The 15,607-nt window shown below is 33.5% G+C and overlaps 2 protein-coding genes, 1 non-coding gene and 1 pseudogene across 4 annotated transcripts; all 4 read left to right on the top strand.

The window, feature by feature from the left end:
* Positions 664 to 1,991, top strand: LOC104765954 (organic cation/carnitine transporter 4-like; the record flags this gene model as incomplete). Its single annotated transcript, XM_010489749.1, is given in 1 exon segment — positions 664 to 1,991. A coding segment is annotated over 1 exon segment (1,172 nt), but the record flags the coding sequence as incomplete, so codon positions are not given.
* On the top strand, positions 2,620 to 2,692 carry TRNAR-ACG. The gene has a single exon. It is a non-coding gene; the product is annotated as a tRNA-Arg (tRNA).
* Positions 2,746 to 5,988, top strand: LOC104785621 (mRNA cap guanine-N7 methyltransferase 1). 2 transcript variants are annotated; one of them, XM_010489751.2, is made up of 14 exons: positions 2,746 to 3,089; positions 3,401 to 3,540; positions 3,615 to 3,683; positions 3,775 to 3,846; positions 3,946 to 4,047; positions 4,196 to 4,252; positions 4,382 to 4,520; positions 4,608 to 4,672; positions 4,771 to 4,821; positions 5,018 to 5,080; positions 5,180 to 5,303; positions 5,388 to 5,449; positions 5,534 to 5,629; positions 5,704 to 5,988. In XM_010489751.2, exons 1-13 carry the CDS (start codon positions 3,014 to 3,016, stop codon positions 5,624 to 5,626), a joined length of 1,113 nt encoding a protein of 370 aa, XP_010488053.1. In that variant the 5' UTR covers positions 2,746 to 3,013; the 3' UTR covers positions 5,627 to 5,629; positions 5,704 to 5,988. The 2 variants fall into 2 exon arrangements, with proteins under 2 accessions (XP_010488053.1, XP_010488052.1); XM_010489750.2 differs by having other exon boundaries at positions 5,534 to 5,988.
* Positions 14,914 to 15,607, top strand: part of LOC104765953 — a 5,977-nt pseudogene continuing 5,283 nt past the window's right edge.

Genomic DNA, 15,607 nt, shown 5'->3' with positions numbered 1-15,607 from the left:
GTTCGACTGTTTTTTTTTTTCGGAGAGCATGTTATGATCTTGATTAACACACAATTTACATTAGGATGCTATTTATGAATATGATGACAACATCACGTTCACATTTGAAACAAACGTGTAGCCATAGACACATCTAGTCTACTACATGTCTAGCTACTTGCATAAACAAACAAAATAATCATTACAATATGACCTCGTTACTAATATTGGCTCATATGATGATAATAGAAAAAAACAAAAGTTGTATATCTTATTTTGGCTAATGTTTAGATAAGTTTATAAAAAGGGACAGTTTGGCTCTAGATGATCCAATCTCTGCATTTGATACATATCACATAATGAATAGGATATACTAAGGAATATCCAATTAGAGTGTCATACTAGTCAATTTATTTTACATATATTTCATGAAAGTTGAAGATATCGTTTTCATATAAATTAGCAGAAAAATGATTGTGAAACATTGGTCCAACATATCTCAAAAAGTACTTCGCTTTTTCGACCATACATTCCTTATGGTCCCCTATGAACTTGTCAAATCTTTTGATAAGTCTTTAACCAAAGTGTTCAACTGTTTTTTTTACTCTCGTATAACTTTTTGTTACCCTACATTTATTGGTTACAAATATGGCTTAATCAGTGTGTTGACTTAATTATGTGCAGGTGCAGGAGTATTCGGACATCTATCCGACTCGAAGCTAGGAAGAAAAGGCTCACTAACAGTCGTTTGCATTATTAACTCAATCTTCGGAATCGCGACAGCTTTCTCCCCAAACTACTGGACCTATGTGGTTCTCCGGTTCTTGACAGGTTTCAGCACCGGTGGTGTAGGCCTAACCGCGTTTGTCCTAGCCAATGAACCTATAGGACCGAGCAAACGCGGTGTAGCCGGAATGTCAACTTTCTACTTCTTCTCTGCCGGCATCGCAATTCTATCCGGCATTGCTTACGTTTTCAGATCATGGAGGGAGCTTTTCATAGTGTCTTCGTTACCGTCTCTCTTGTTCCTAATCATTGTTATCCCATTCATCTCCGAGTCCCCTAGGTGGTATCTCGTGAGAGGCAAAGTAGACGAGGCGATGAAGCTGATGCATTGTATCGCTAAAACGAACGGGCGTCACATTCCCGACGGAGTCACTCTTGTTGTAGACGACGACGTGGAAGATAAAAACGGAGAGAGGAATAATACTGCTGTTGAGGGTTCGCTCAAAGATGTTATACTGTCGCCTCTCACGCGGATCAGACTTCTCCTTACAGTCGCCATAAGTTTCACGGTCTCGATAGTGTACTACGGACTAAGCCTAAACGTAGTCAACCTCAAGACCAATCTCTACCTCAACGTATTTGTCAACGCGGTGGCGGAGATGCCGGCATTTGCTATAACAGCGGGTTTGCTAGACAAGTACGGGAGGAAACCGTTGTCCATAGGGACGCAGTGGTTCAGCTGCGTCTTCTGCCTAGCCGGATTCGCTATATGGGGAGCTGGTACATGGAAATCGGTTAGAATGGTTGCAGGGGTTTTAGGGATATTTGGGATGGCCGGAACGTACAATCTTCTGTTCATATATATAGCTGAGCTGTTTCCTACGGTGGTGAGGAACGCGGCATTGGGCTGCGCTACTCAGGCGTCTCAAATGGGAGCGATCCTGGCGCCTTTTGTGGTGGTTTTAGGGGATGAGTTACCGTTTGGGGTGTTTGCTGTTTGCGGGTTAGTGGGAGGTGGTCTTGCGTTTTACTTGCCGGAGACGCTAAACAAGCCCTTGTATGATACAATGTTTGGGATGCACGAAGCTGAGAGTAACAGAGGAGGCAGAGAAGAAGAAGTAGTGTGTTAAAAGCAACGGAATCTACAACATTTAGACATGGAGACACAAATAAAGATCTTTTTCAAATGTCGAATTGTTTTGTACGTTGTGATTTTTGCGTTAAGGTTTTGGTTTTTGAATGGTGAAGGCGTTGATAAATAAGGTTAACAATGATTTTAGTGAACACGTTCATGGTTTTGATTAGTGAAAAAAAAATGACAAAATGCTCAACACTTTTCTATGAATCGAGCAAAGACAATAACATAGATGTGACAGATCCTGTTTGCCAAAGAAAAAGAAATAAATAAAATAATGGAACGATGACAAACTCAAACATTCGTAAACAAAACAACTAATATGTAATGGCACGATGGATGTATCAGAGTCACCCTACAACACCAGGAGGCTTGACATCTTCAGCAACAGGAGCGGCTCCACCTACAAGCGTAGGAATATGAATTTGTACATTGGTTTCATCAACAGGGATAAGGGTAATGGTAAACCCAGCCGGAACAGTTACTGTGAAACCATCAGCCTGAACGTCAACTTTGAACGCAGGTACAACGGGTCCATTAAAGCGAAAAACAGCTTCCATCTTCGGAGATCAGATCAGAGAATTTAGGATTCAAGCGATGAAGAAATGATTAAGGAGAAAGAAGTCAAGACTGTCAAAGTAGGTTAAGGAAAAAAAAAACAAACATCGTTCACAAACTAAATTGGGTTGGGTTACAAGTAAATGGGCCAGCCAGTGCAGGGATAAAAGAATAAAGTTCATAAACATTATTTATCTTATTTTACGACAGAGCTAACATCTGGTTCCATGGCCCAATGGATAAGGCGCTGGTCTACGAAACCAGAGATTCTGGGTTCGATCCCCAGTGGAATCGTATTTTACTTTTTTGTTTTTCCGACCAAAATAATATTTTGTCGCAGCGTTATGACACAAGGCCGAAGCCGCAGCCGCAAAACAGTAAAATTGGGGCTTTTTCTATGAGCCAATAGATTCATATATTAAACCAAAATTTTGCGTTGTTTTTGCTTTGCCGAAGAAGAAAGACAAAAAGAGTTGAATCGACGATTTAAAGAAAATCCCAACTCCAAAGCTTTCTCCTTTTTTTTTTTTTTTTCTCGTTTTTGTTTAATTGGGGGGGGTTGAGGAACATCAAAGGGCTGCAGCAGGTAAACAAAACCACCGGCTTTTATTTGTTATGAAACGAAGATTCCCTGATTCTCCTTCAAGCTCTGGTCCTCCTTCTTCTTCCAGATTCAAATCTAATCCCGAAGGTTTCGTTTCCCTCTCCTCCTCCTCAATCTCCTCTATACATAGTCTGGGTTCTTCGTGTTCTGTTGATTGGATTGAAGTTATACAGGAGTTTTTTTTATTCCTTGCTAGTTTCTCCGTTGGACTTGAGAGTTGGTTTTGCTAACCCGTGGGAAAAAGTTTCGTTCTTTATAGTATCTATCAAGCTTTTCTCATTCCTCTTGTGTTGTTCTGCTTGTCTTGTTCGAGTTTTAGTTTAAGCTTTCACTTGGATTCTTATAGATTTTATCAAAATGACTATGATTGTTAAATGCTTAAAGTTATATTCTTTCAGGTGATTCTCAGTTTCTGGAAGATGAGACCACTAAGAATTTTGCCAGGAAAGTTGCTGATCATTACAGTCGGAGAACTAACCAGACATTGGAAGAGCGAGAAGCTAGTCCTATCATTCATTTGAAGAAACTTAACAACTGGGTTCGTTACTCATTTAACAACACCTTCTTCTCTATGGGAAACTTCAACTTGTGTCTTCTTTTTCTTTCAAACAGATTAAAAGTGTGTTGATCCAGCTTTATGCTCGTCCTGACGATGCTGTCCTCGATCTTGCCTGTGGAAAGGTTCCTCTCTTCTTAAAGTCTAAGCTTTCACTTGCATGTCAACTGTTGTTTCTCAAAACTTTTCTCAATGTATTCCTTTTAAATCTACCAGGGTGGTGATTTGATCAAGTGGGACAAAGCTAGGATCGGGTACTATGTTGGAATCGATATTGCTGAAGGGTCGGTAAGTTGACTGGCTTGATATTAGCTGTATCTTTTTGCGTATTTTGTATCTCTATATCTTGGAATTGAAGAAGTGCTTCTATGTTGTACTTGATAACAGATTGAAGATTGCCGCACGCGTTATAATGGTGATGCGGACCATCATCAACGGCGTAAAAAGTTCAGTTTTCCATCCCGTTTACTATGTGGGGATTGTTTTGAGGTATAACAAAACCCTTGTAGTAGTTCAGGGATCTCGATTATATATTGACATGATATGACCAGATGCAGATACAACTACAAACTCAAAATTTTCATTTGCTTGACGATTTGTAAGTCCTAATAGTGGAATTGAATTTCAATGATTACAGGTAGAGCTAGACAAGATTCTTGAAGAGGATGCTCCTTTTGATATATGCAGTTGTCAGGTCCCATATATTTCAGTCGCCTTTTTGTTTTCAAATTACTTTTTCCCACTGGTATTTTGAAGTAGAGCGTTTGGTGATATAAAGTGTAGTTATAGTTTCTAAAATTACTAAGTCCTTGCTTAATTGTAGTTTGCTATGCATTACTCATGGACTACTGAGGCACGAGCACGACGAGCTTTGGCAAATGTTTCAGCTTTACTTCGTCCTGGAGGTGTCTTTATCGGAACAATGCCAGATGCCAATGTTATTATAAAAAAACTCAGAGAAGGTTCTTTTTCTTTTGCTTCGTTTCTTAGAATTTTCTCTGTGGATTTTGGTAAATTAATCTGTTCTTTGTTGTATGCTGAATATGCAGCTGAAGGTTTGGAGATTGGTAATAGTGTATACTGGATTCGTTTTGGTGAAGAGTATTCCCAAAAGGTGATCATTATGTGTCCATAGCTTTATCTTTTTTAACCTTTAGCTGAAAGTTATCTCTGTTCCGGTTCTGATGTTGATATTTGTTATACATGGTTCAGAAGTTCAAATCTAGCAGCCCCTTTGGTATCGAATACGTGTTTCATCTTGAGGTACTTACTTTATCTACAATTTTCTGGAGTTATTCACTTAGTCTACCCCAGAAACTTGAGCATTTTTTAAAAAGCTTTAGAGGTGTATTTTAATTGTACAACATGGGAGCAAAGCAAATCGATGGAGGTCTACCAAAATCTTCCCTGTTATTTTTGCTGTATTAAAGTAAATGTAACATAGGAATTTGTAATGTAGGATGCTGTTGATTGCCCTGAGTGGATTGTACCCTTTAACGTCTTCAAGTCTTTAGCAGAAGAGGTAATTGCTTGATCCCGTGTTTACTAGAAAACTTTCTAGTTGCCAAAATCACTGGTTTAGATTTGTGAGAGTGACATTGTCCCATGTTTTGTTGGATAGTATGATTTGGAGTTGGTATTTGTGAAGAACTCCCACGAGTTTGTCCATGAGTATATGAAAAAGCCAGAGTTTGTGGAACTCATGAGAAGGCTTGGTGCTTTGGGTGATGGTAACAATGATCAGAGTAAGTCTTTGTTCATATCATCCGTTTGATTCAAATCAAATGCGATAAAAACATAACTAGCCCGACAAATCTTTTTTTTTTCAGGCACATTATCAGCTGATGAATGGGAAGCTGCATATCTATATCTCTCCTTTGTCTTGAGGAAGGTTTGTCTTCTTTTAACATTTTTCGATTTTCACATTTCCTATTTCCATCGGTTATGTTTTATAATAAATGGTGGGGTTTTACAGAGGGGAGAATCAGATGGAGCTCGAAGGAGTGGGCGGAGGAAGAATGGGAAAATGAACTTATCAAAAGACGATGTTTTGTATATCGATAACTGAAGTGTGAAAGACTGTTCCATTACACACCAGTGTCTCAAGTCTCTGTTTTGGTCTCACTTTGTTCTCTTATGCTTTAGGCCATTTTGAATTGAGAGATTGGTTTACATAAGAAAAATATGCTCCTTCACAAAGAAAGAAGATGACAAGAAGCCTAATAATACGAATAGTTGTTGGAACACTTGTGTTTTCAAGTGTGTAGGCTTTTAATATACCATCAGGATGATGAACATGATAGATCATGGCATTATTCATGATTTGTATTGTATTATGATGTATTTGCAGCGTACTTTGTTTAAAAGGTCGATGGCTTTTTATTTGTATTACTATATTTTGAGATTATATCCACTGTGAACTTGAGGAAATTGAGAAAGATTCAAGTTTTTGTTATGTTATTCTATTGCTTTCGATCTCACTTTGTCTCTCTTTAACTCTCGCGTAGTCGTGTGGTTCAAACTTAAACAAGAAAATTACAGACAAGTTTTACGCGTTATCTGTTTGTCCTTGCAACACTCTTACATAGAACGAGGACAAGAAAGTTTCTATTCTAGCTTAAACAACTCAGAGAACAAGTAAAACTTAATCACGACTTGTTGTCTTTACTTTCTCTTAATCTCAATGTATGTTCAAAGCATGTTCTTTCCATACAAAGATCTCGACTCTCGAGTGGTACTTCCAGATCAGAAACACATTCGAACATGTGACTCTGTTTGGTTCTCTTCTTTTTTTTTTTTTCTGTTGGAACTTTCTGCTTTGATCAGTGTCTTTGCTTTTGATTGAAACAATCGAACCCTCTGTACAATATACGAATAGGAGGCATAGGGGAAGAAGCACTACGCCTAGAAATCAACAACACAGAAAACTTTCTTCAAAATGATTCCTTTCTTTCTTCTTCTTCTTTGGGATTGGGACTAATCAAATTAAAATGGTTGGAACAATAAACATCCATCTTGTTCGTACTTTGGATACCCGTATAACCACGTTGGCGTAGTGTGTGTTCTTTCTTTTCAAATATTTCTAAGACCTTCCGTTCCAATTTTGAAGTTTCGAACCAAGTCTCATATTATGAATTTGCAGATTCTTTTTTTATTATTATTATTTAAAAAATGAAGAACATCAGTTACATCACAAATGGTTGTTTCTTAAATTCGCAAAGAATTTTGTCGGTTCGAAGACTAGAGGTTAGCCTAATAACCTCAATAGATCAAAACACATCTGCCTAACGTAATTTAGTAGGATATAAGAAATGAACTACTTTATGTAGACAAATTGATACCAAGACCACGTCATGCTTAATGCGAGTAACTAAATATTTCTTTCAAGATCTGAAAACTATTGAGTTATGTCAAATTATAAATATGACCCATTTGGACTAATAATACTACACTTGACTTAACTAATACTATATGTTTCAATATTTGCACCAATTATTTAACACCGACAACATCATTTGGCTTGTATCGGTCTCACTAACAACATCGTTTATCATGTTGTTGCAAGCATCCGAAGTCTAATAACAAAGATATAATTCTGTTTGGTACGAAAAGCTATAAATATCTCTCTAGAGTAGGCAAACAAAATACTTTTTTACAGAAAAAAAAAATTTATAGGTTAATCATTATGTGATAATCAAACGCACAAAGTCCAATAATTAATGTTAATTAAAGACGTTACTTTCTCTTTAAGATGATACTACTATTCAATTAAGTAAGCTTAGTCTGAAGAATATAATCAATCATAGCAGATCGAGAAAAGTAGAACAAAAAAGTCGCTCCATTATTTGCTCTCTTCGTCTTGTTATCATCAATTCTTTTTTCCTTTTTTCCTTAACTAGAGTAAAATAATTTGTTTTTTCTTGGTCAATCAAAATAATTTATTTTAAATTATCTATATATATTTTTGATGATGCAAGAATGAGGTATTGCTATCATGCAGTCACAACAACTTCGATCTAATGCTTTACTAACCATTTGTTCACATATTGACGATTCTCCTCGTACTTTTGATTATGAAGAATTAGAAGTACAAAAACACCATTTTTGTATCATCAATAAATAATCCTCTACGTTTAGATGTTAGAAGTTGGCTTATCGTCCGACTGATAAGAGTTGTATATCAATTTTCACTAGATGTATATATATGTATATGGCTACAAATCGAAGGAATCTTTATACCTTCGTTTATAATTGTTTCATATATGTACTAATTATCTTTTGACATCAAAACTAATACAAGTAGCATAATTTTCGTAAATGTAGTTTTGAACAATTAATTCGAGATTGTCACCTAACTCCCTTTTAATAATAACGATTTGAATAAGAAGAAGTGAGCCCATATAGTAAAAGGTCGAGAGAATGTTCGGACAGAGGTGTCCGGTAGAGTTGTCCATATCACTTCTATGATATCTTTTTTTATTTGTCATTTTTTTTTTTTTTGGGTTCAGAAGTGTCAATTTTATATTGTTGTTGATATTGATAAGATGAATGTTTAAAAGATATTTTTGTTGGAAGCACTAGTTTTATAAAATGATATGTCAACTCCTAAAAAGGATATATATTATGTTATATTGCATATTTATGTCTTTGTTGACTTAATAAGTTGTAACCTGTCATACTGTGATTAATAAGAAACGACCCATAATTTTTTATTTAAACTCTTTCATCTTTCCACGAAGATAAATAGATGATCCATTCAATTGACACATTTACCCGAACTTTCGGAGAAGAAACTCAATCCAATTCATGAAAGTTCAGTTTTGTATTTTCAATATACAAGTGTTTAAAAATGAATCAAAAAATTATTTTAGTTAACATGATTATTTATGAACCATCGGAATACAACCAATTTGGAATGAGTCAACCCGTATTCACACGTATCAGAGTCAATCAAATAATATATTACTCACGAGAGGATAAGCAAGTTTTTGTAGATATGTCAACCCCTATTTATATACTAATTAAAAACAGAAATCGATTAATTAGCTCTAGAAAGAAGAATTATGATTTGGTCTACATCTGTGGGGTTAGGACGGGTGGGAAAGTTGGTGACGATGAATACATTATGGTTTATTTAGAAATTATCAGCTCGATTATTAATCTTTTCACTTAATATTTTCATGGCATATTTAATTAATATATTATTTTATTAAACGAATAACACTAGTATTCTTACAAAATCTTACTTCTGATCAGAGTACGTTTTGCTCAAATGATATTACATGTATAATAAATAATCTTACATAACTGTATGATGTTTTTTTCTTTTACCATAAAGATATAAGATTTCAATATTCTTGGAAGTATATTAGAACAAATTAAAACCACAAGTAAACATGGCAAAGCCGAGTCATTTGTGATTTAATCAGGGCTTAGTTTAGATTACAAGTAAAATAGAAAGAATGAGGGTGTGGGGTTTGTTTTCTTTAATTAGTAAATAGCATATACATGATGTTTATAAAAAAATAAAAAAATAATGTTTATATCAGAATGAGATTTGATTGTTACGTTTTCCTTTAAACTAAAGAACATAAATCCTGATTACTCCAAGAGGAAACACGTTTATGATAGTTCTAACAACATATCAGAACTATAATATGGAATTATCCAAAGGTAGAAGTCATCAATCTAGATATGAACTCTACCACTAGCTGACCTATATATATATATATAACTTTTACATATTATTAATTTTGTACGCATGTAAAATTTATAACATAATAAACAACGAAAAATACTTAGGTTCACTTTTAAGGTGAACGCCTCTGTTCACTTTTTTCTTTTTAACCAATCAAAATCTTTTATACATTATTTTATTAAAGAAAAAATTTATGTATACTTTTAACTAAGTAAAGTTAAATATTAGTTTGGTTTAGATTTTACAATTAGAACAAAATTATGTGTCAGTTTGGGTTTATAAATAAAGTGGTTAGGGTTTAGATTTTATAATTAAAACAAAATTATATGTCGGTTTGAGTTTACAAATAAAGTGGTTATGATTTAGATTTTACAATTAAACCAGAATTATATGTCGGTTTGGGTTTATAAATAAAGTGGTTAGAGTTTAGGTTTTATAATTAAAACAAAATTATATGTTGGTTTGGGTTTACAAATGAAATGGTTAGAGTTTAGATTTTACAATTAGAACTAAATCATATGTCGGTTTGGGTTTACAAATGAGATAGTTAGGGTTTAGATTTTACAATTATAACGAAATTATATATCGGTTTGAGTTTATAAAAATCGGTTTGAATTTTTAATTTTATAAAAATATATACAGATTTTGTTTTCTTATTTAATAAGGAGTTGAATGAATAGATTTTTAAATGTATGACGACATGTTAAATTATTATTGATTAAAATAAGGATAAGTGAACAAAGGAGTTCAGTTATGAATGAATCCAAACATTGTTCATAAACAATTAATTAGTATAATATTTTGTGTGGGGCAAGATATGCTACTAGAATAAGCAAGTACGGCGGGGATATGATTGAAACAAAGAAAAAACAAAACAAACAAAATAATGAAGCAATCGACGAATTAAGTGCGCAAATTTAAAATTGTAAATTAATTAATTCATATATTCCATATCTTAAGGTAGTTGAGAAAAATTAAAATATTTGATATGATATTACAAAAAGGAGTTTTGTCACGTTATGACTTATATAAGACATATCGAGACAGACAACAATTCCATTTGATCAATGCCCAAGTGGAAGTCTTAGCTGTTTCTATTTCCTTCAGTTTTTTTTCTTCTTCTCTTCTTTTGTCTTAGTGCTTATGGGCGGCTTATATTACTAATTTACTATTCAAATAATATTATTGCATACATGCTTGTATATTCAAATATGCTTTAAGACATACATTTATACATCAGCATAAATGAACTATTCCCTCGTACATGCACTTACTACTACAAATATTGAAATGTGTTGTTTAATCATATAGCTATATGGCTACTGCCTAGGTGTTAATTATGTATATGCATATATGTCCCTACCAGAGCCGTGCCAAGAGTTACATGGACTAGAAGCAATACTAAAAAAAAAGGCCTTAATTCAAAACAAAAAGTATCAAAACAGACCAAAACCATGAAATTTACAAACTGAATTTAGAAACCAAACTTGAAAAATATTTAGTCTTTTCTGTTATTTTAACTGAAGAAAAAGAAAAAAAAGGTAAAACATGGCAAAAATATGAAGTGAAACGTTTAAACAATGATGTGATTCTCTTTTTTTCTTCCGTAATATATATAAAATTTTCTATTTAGCCATAATGTAATTAACAAACATAAGAAAATAAGGACTTAAAATTCTTTAAAAAAAAAAGGCCGGAAGCGAATGTTTATTTTTTTGTATATAGCCACGGCTCTGGTCCCTACTTACAATATATGGAGAAATCATGGAGAGAGGAGAAACTGAAATTGGTGATAGCAAAGATGTAACCTTTTCTATGATCTAATCATTAACTTAAGCATTCAGCATTTGACGGCAATATGAATGGTACGACTTTGCTTCTTCGTGTCAAATATTTACCTCCAAGCTATACGGTTTTACTATTTCATTTCAGTTTGATTAAAAAAAAATCCCATTTTATTGACTATATATAATACATTTTTGTCTATATACCGTGCGCATACATATATGTTATATACATACAGTATATATGTAATGTAGTTAATTATATATATATATGTAGAAATAGTGGATAATAGTGAAATATATATATGTTTAATTGTTTATTATAGTTGGAATAATAGATCACAGTACTGAGTACTGACTAGTATATATATATATATATATATATATATATTAGCATCTTATTGAAATAAATAGTATTATCTATTATTCGGTTTTGAAAAAAAAAATCTATTATTCGGTAAATCCTTGAGCCACCATTGTTTTTGATTGGTGCATGAACCGTTTATAAAAAGCCCTTGAAGAAAGAAAAAAAAATGAGCCGTTTATAAAAATATATAACTTGTTTTTAGCGCAACTAGAACTATGACATAACTAAAGTATAACTGAAGTCAAAAGACTAAAATAATAAAGCAAAACACAGAACGTGTAAACGATTAAATCACTCAGAGGTTGACTTAGCTAGACAGAAGAATTGTGAGATAAACGTCAAACTGAGGCGACAAGAATAGTTGAGAGCACATAAGAGAGAGTGTGTGTGTACACAAATATTTTACAATCCGAAAAAAAATTATGACGGTCGAGATCTAATCAATTATATCGTTTGATCGACGGAGCAATGATGATGATCGTTTTGGACTATATTATAATTTTGTCGTATCATTTTTTTACGTTTATGAAATTACCGACTATACCTTAATACGAAACATTTGCATAAAATGTATATACATGGTATGCTATGGAACATTTGCATAAAGTTTATATACAAAATATTTGCATAAAATGTTAGTTTATGCATAAACATGGTATGGAACAAAAATTCATAAAAATGCATTATATAACAAAATAAATGAAAGAAATTACTATATATATCATTTCGAATCATAATGCATGATATTTGTGTACGTTACACGTTGTTGGCTAAATCAATTTGGAGAAAAGACAACAATTATTTTGGAGTGTTGTATATATTACGCTTTCGAGTGTAGTATTACTCTTAGTTAAAGGAATTTATCAAAAACCAGTGTTGTTTTTTTCCCTTTCTAACATAAAATAATAATGACTGAGATATAGTTGATGATGTGATGATGAAAGGCCAAGAGAGAGGCCGTGTGGGTTTGTCTCCGCGACAGTCTCTAATTCTCTCAGCTTTTTTCTTTTCTTTCTATAAATTTTCTTCACTGTACAGTTTACATGTTCATCTTCTTCTCTATGTTTTGTCCTTTTTCCATTACACCACATGCTTACGTCATTATGACGGCATTGCTCCACCTCAATCTAGTTCCTTTCCTATAATGTGAAAATCAAACCAATTCTAAAAGGCTTTCATTTCAAAACATAGGGAACTAGGGAAGATGGATCCAACGTATACCAATGGTTTTTGGACGGCGAAAACTAGCAGTTGATGAAGATGCATGTCGTATGACACAATCTGGTATACAATTAATTCTAATTGATGGAGACGTAGCCAATATAAATGACAATATGGAAACAAGTTTATTCCATTGTCGTCTATCGCTTTTTCTTCTTAAGCAGTAACACTAGTTTTTGTAGTGCAGTAGTCAGAGCAAGATATGTTGTAAGCAATGCAGTTGGATTATGAATGATTTGATTTGGAGCAAATCAAACGGTCAGGAGTTCAAGTTACATGGCTGCTAAAACTTTCATATATCATTTTGTCACTAGCTATAGGCCTATATATATATATATATAAATTTCATGATATATATTTTATATTCACGACAGTTTTTGCTAAGAAATTAGTATTTTATGTAAAACATCTATCTACATTTGCAAAGAGTTGGATGCCAGGGAAACGTGGTAAAATTATTTAATAAACATAAAACCCAAACACTATTGAAAACTAGTTATACATAAAATGGAATGGATCGGATCATTTGATAAGTGGTTAATGTTAGTTATGGAAATAAATAGACGATTAAAAAACTAAGTGAATGTCCAAACCCACTTGAAAAATCCGCAAATGAATTATGGCTAGAGCCTAGAAGTGAAATATGCCACTGAACCCTTTCCGTTGCCCGTAAATGTTGCAAGTTAAAAGTTGCGATATTCTTCTTCTTCAAAGTAAAAGATCACCAACAAAATGGAATACAACCGTGGAGCTCTTTTTATTTTTGTTTTCTCCAATGGCAATCATATTGTAATAAGTAAGTAATAATTTGTACTTGGCTTATAATCTATCTTAGAGAAATGAACAATTAACAGCCCCATTTAAAAGGTAAATAAATAAACTAATTGGTGCTATGTATGCGTATATCTAGCTAGCTTTCACCAAGCTCACCTTTTCGATTTTCTTTTCTTTTCATGTTGCTAATATATATATATCATGAACTAATTAATTAATGTAATGGATAGCAGGATAAACCAGGTCCGATTGGGCCAGTAACTCAAAACTATTCCAGTGTCAGCTAAGAACTTCCTTGGTGTGTTTTAAAATAATCAAAAATGTAGAATTTTTCAGAAAGGAATAGGATCATGCAAACTATGCTACTGAATATTAGCGGCTGTAAGAGAAGGTATGTAATATTAATATATTATGCACTCTGTTTGACTACAATCCAAACACTGATGCAAACAAAAAAAAAAACAGCAAAATTCAATATCTATACGACTTCATATAGAGACAAGTGTTAGATAAATGATTAGGGAGACGACCACCAAATGAACAAAATAAGGACTTATTAATACAGACAAATTACAATTTTAATTTAGCATTAAGAGAAAAGATTTAAAAGAAAAAAAAAGAGAGAAGCGTCATATTCAGGGCTCTGACTCTGAGACGGAACAAGTGGGGTCTAAGTTTGAAAGCACGCGCGCACGCCACGTGGAGCCCACTCGTTGACTTGGTGTGACCTGAGAAAAAAAAAACGCTGAAGTTCATATAAATCATTCATAACCCAAAGATAAAAAAAATATATATATATCTCAGTGGTCTGTGACTCTGACTGTGACCGTGACTGTGACCCGCTCCTTCTAGTCCATCCTTGGTCTCTATCTTTCTTTGCTTAAAATAAGTCAAATCCATTTCTCAACTTCTTTTATAGTTTTATGTTTCTAAAACTTTTCAAAATCTATCTATCTATAACAAAGTCAATTTGTTACTCCTCAATGTGAACATTCTTTAAACTAGATTTTGTTCTTTTTTTTTTTCCTCCAACATATTTATCATTATTAGTGAATGAACTGAAAGGTCATTACAATTGACGGATGTTAATACAAAACATCACCGTGTATGTCTTTAAAAAAAAAAAACTAGAAGGGTTGTCTAAATTTAACGGTATGTTTAATGTTGTTTTGTCATGATTTATGTTCAAACTGAAAATACAAATTTGTGAGTGATATACGCGTAGAAAATGTATATAAAAGGAAACTTTACCAAAAAAATAAAGGAAAGTATGAGAAATGAAATACGTGCTACTATTATAATTATTCTTTTGAAGTGTTAACCAATGGAAAAATAAACAATTCTTTTAGTTAATGTAACAAAAAAAAAAGAAGTTGCGAATGACGTGGGCAAGAGAGTCAGCGAGAGCCACCTGAAAAAATGTCAACCAAACATTAATCGGATGGATGTTTTCATAAATAGTTAAACGAAAACCCTACCAGAAAAAAAATTATATATATCCAAATATAAATTGATAAATATTTATAACTATAAGTATCTCTCTCGTGTGGATCCTCATCATTTCATGTAACCACAATCTGAGAGGACACAGCAAAAATTAAGATCCAATATCCATACACACATATATATAGTCGTGAGAAAGCTATGGGAGATCATCATGATTTCATCAACTCAGGAAGCTGGTGGAAAGTATCTTCTTCTTCACCATCTTCTTCTTCTTCCATGAGAGCACGCTCAATTGAATCTGGTGGTTCTGCTGTTTTCCACGATAAACTTCATCATCATCATCATCAACATGATCATTCGTTAGGTACTACTGATCATCATCTTCAGATGATTGGCCTAGGGCTTTCTTCACAATCACCTGTTGATCAATGGAACCAATCTCTCTTGTAAGTCTCAAATTTTGTTTCCTCTTTTTTTTTTTGGTTTTAATCAAAAGTTCTATGCGTAAAGATTGTGTGTGTGTGTGTTTTTTTTCTTTGCGGGGAACAAAAGACGTGGAGATAGTAAAGCGGAGACAAGCTTTGGAGTGATGCTTCAAGAGAATCTTAATTTAGATGCGGCTTCAAACGCAAACGCTAACACAACGTCATCCACATCATCTTACCAGCTACAAGAATCTGATTCCTCTCACCACCAAGCTTTGTGGAGAGATCCACAAAACGATTTCAAACCGCAAATCATGACGAACAACAATCGCGG

This window comes from Camelina sativa, chromosome 19, assembly GCF_000633955.1.
Source record: "Camelina sativa cultivar DH55 chromosome 19, Cs, whole genome shotgun sequence".
NCBI lineage: Eukaryota > Viridiplantae > Streptophyta > Magnoliopsida > Brassicales > Brassicaceae > Camelina > Camelina sativa.
This window is presented reverse-complemented; position numbering and strand designations above follow the sequence as displayed.

What these genes read in the sequence shown, in the direction of transcription:
- LOC104785621 (XM_010489751.2), top strand. Translation starts at nt 3,014, where the DNA reads ATGAAACGAAGATTCCCTGATTCTCCTTCAAGCTCTGGTCCTCCTTCT. An exon ending in TGAAGAAACTTAACAACTGG is followed by an intron (nt 3,541 to 3,614) that starts GTTCGTTACTCA and finishes TCTTTCAAACAG; the next exon opens with ATTAAAAGTGTGTTGATCCA. An exon ending in TCAAGTCTTTAGCAGAAGAG is followed by an intron (nt 5,081 to 5,179) that starts GTAATTGCTTGA and finishes TTTGTTGGATAG; the next exon opens with TATGATTTGGAGTTGGTATT.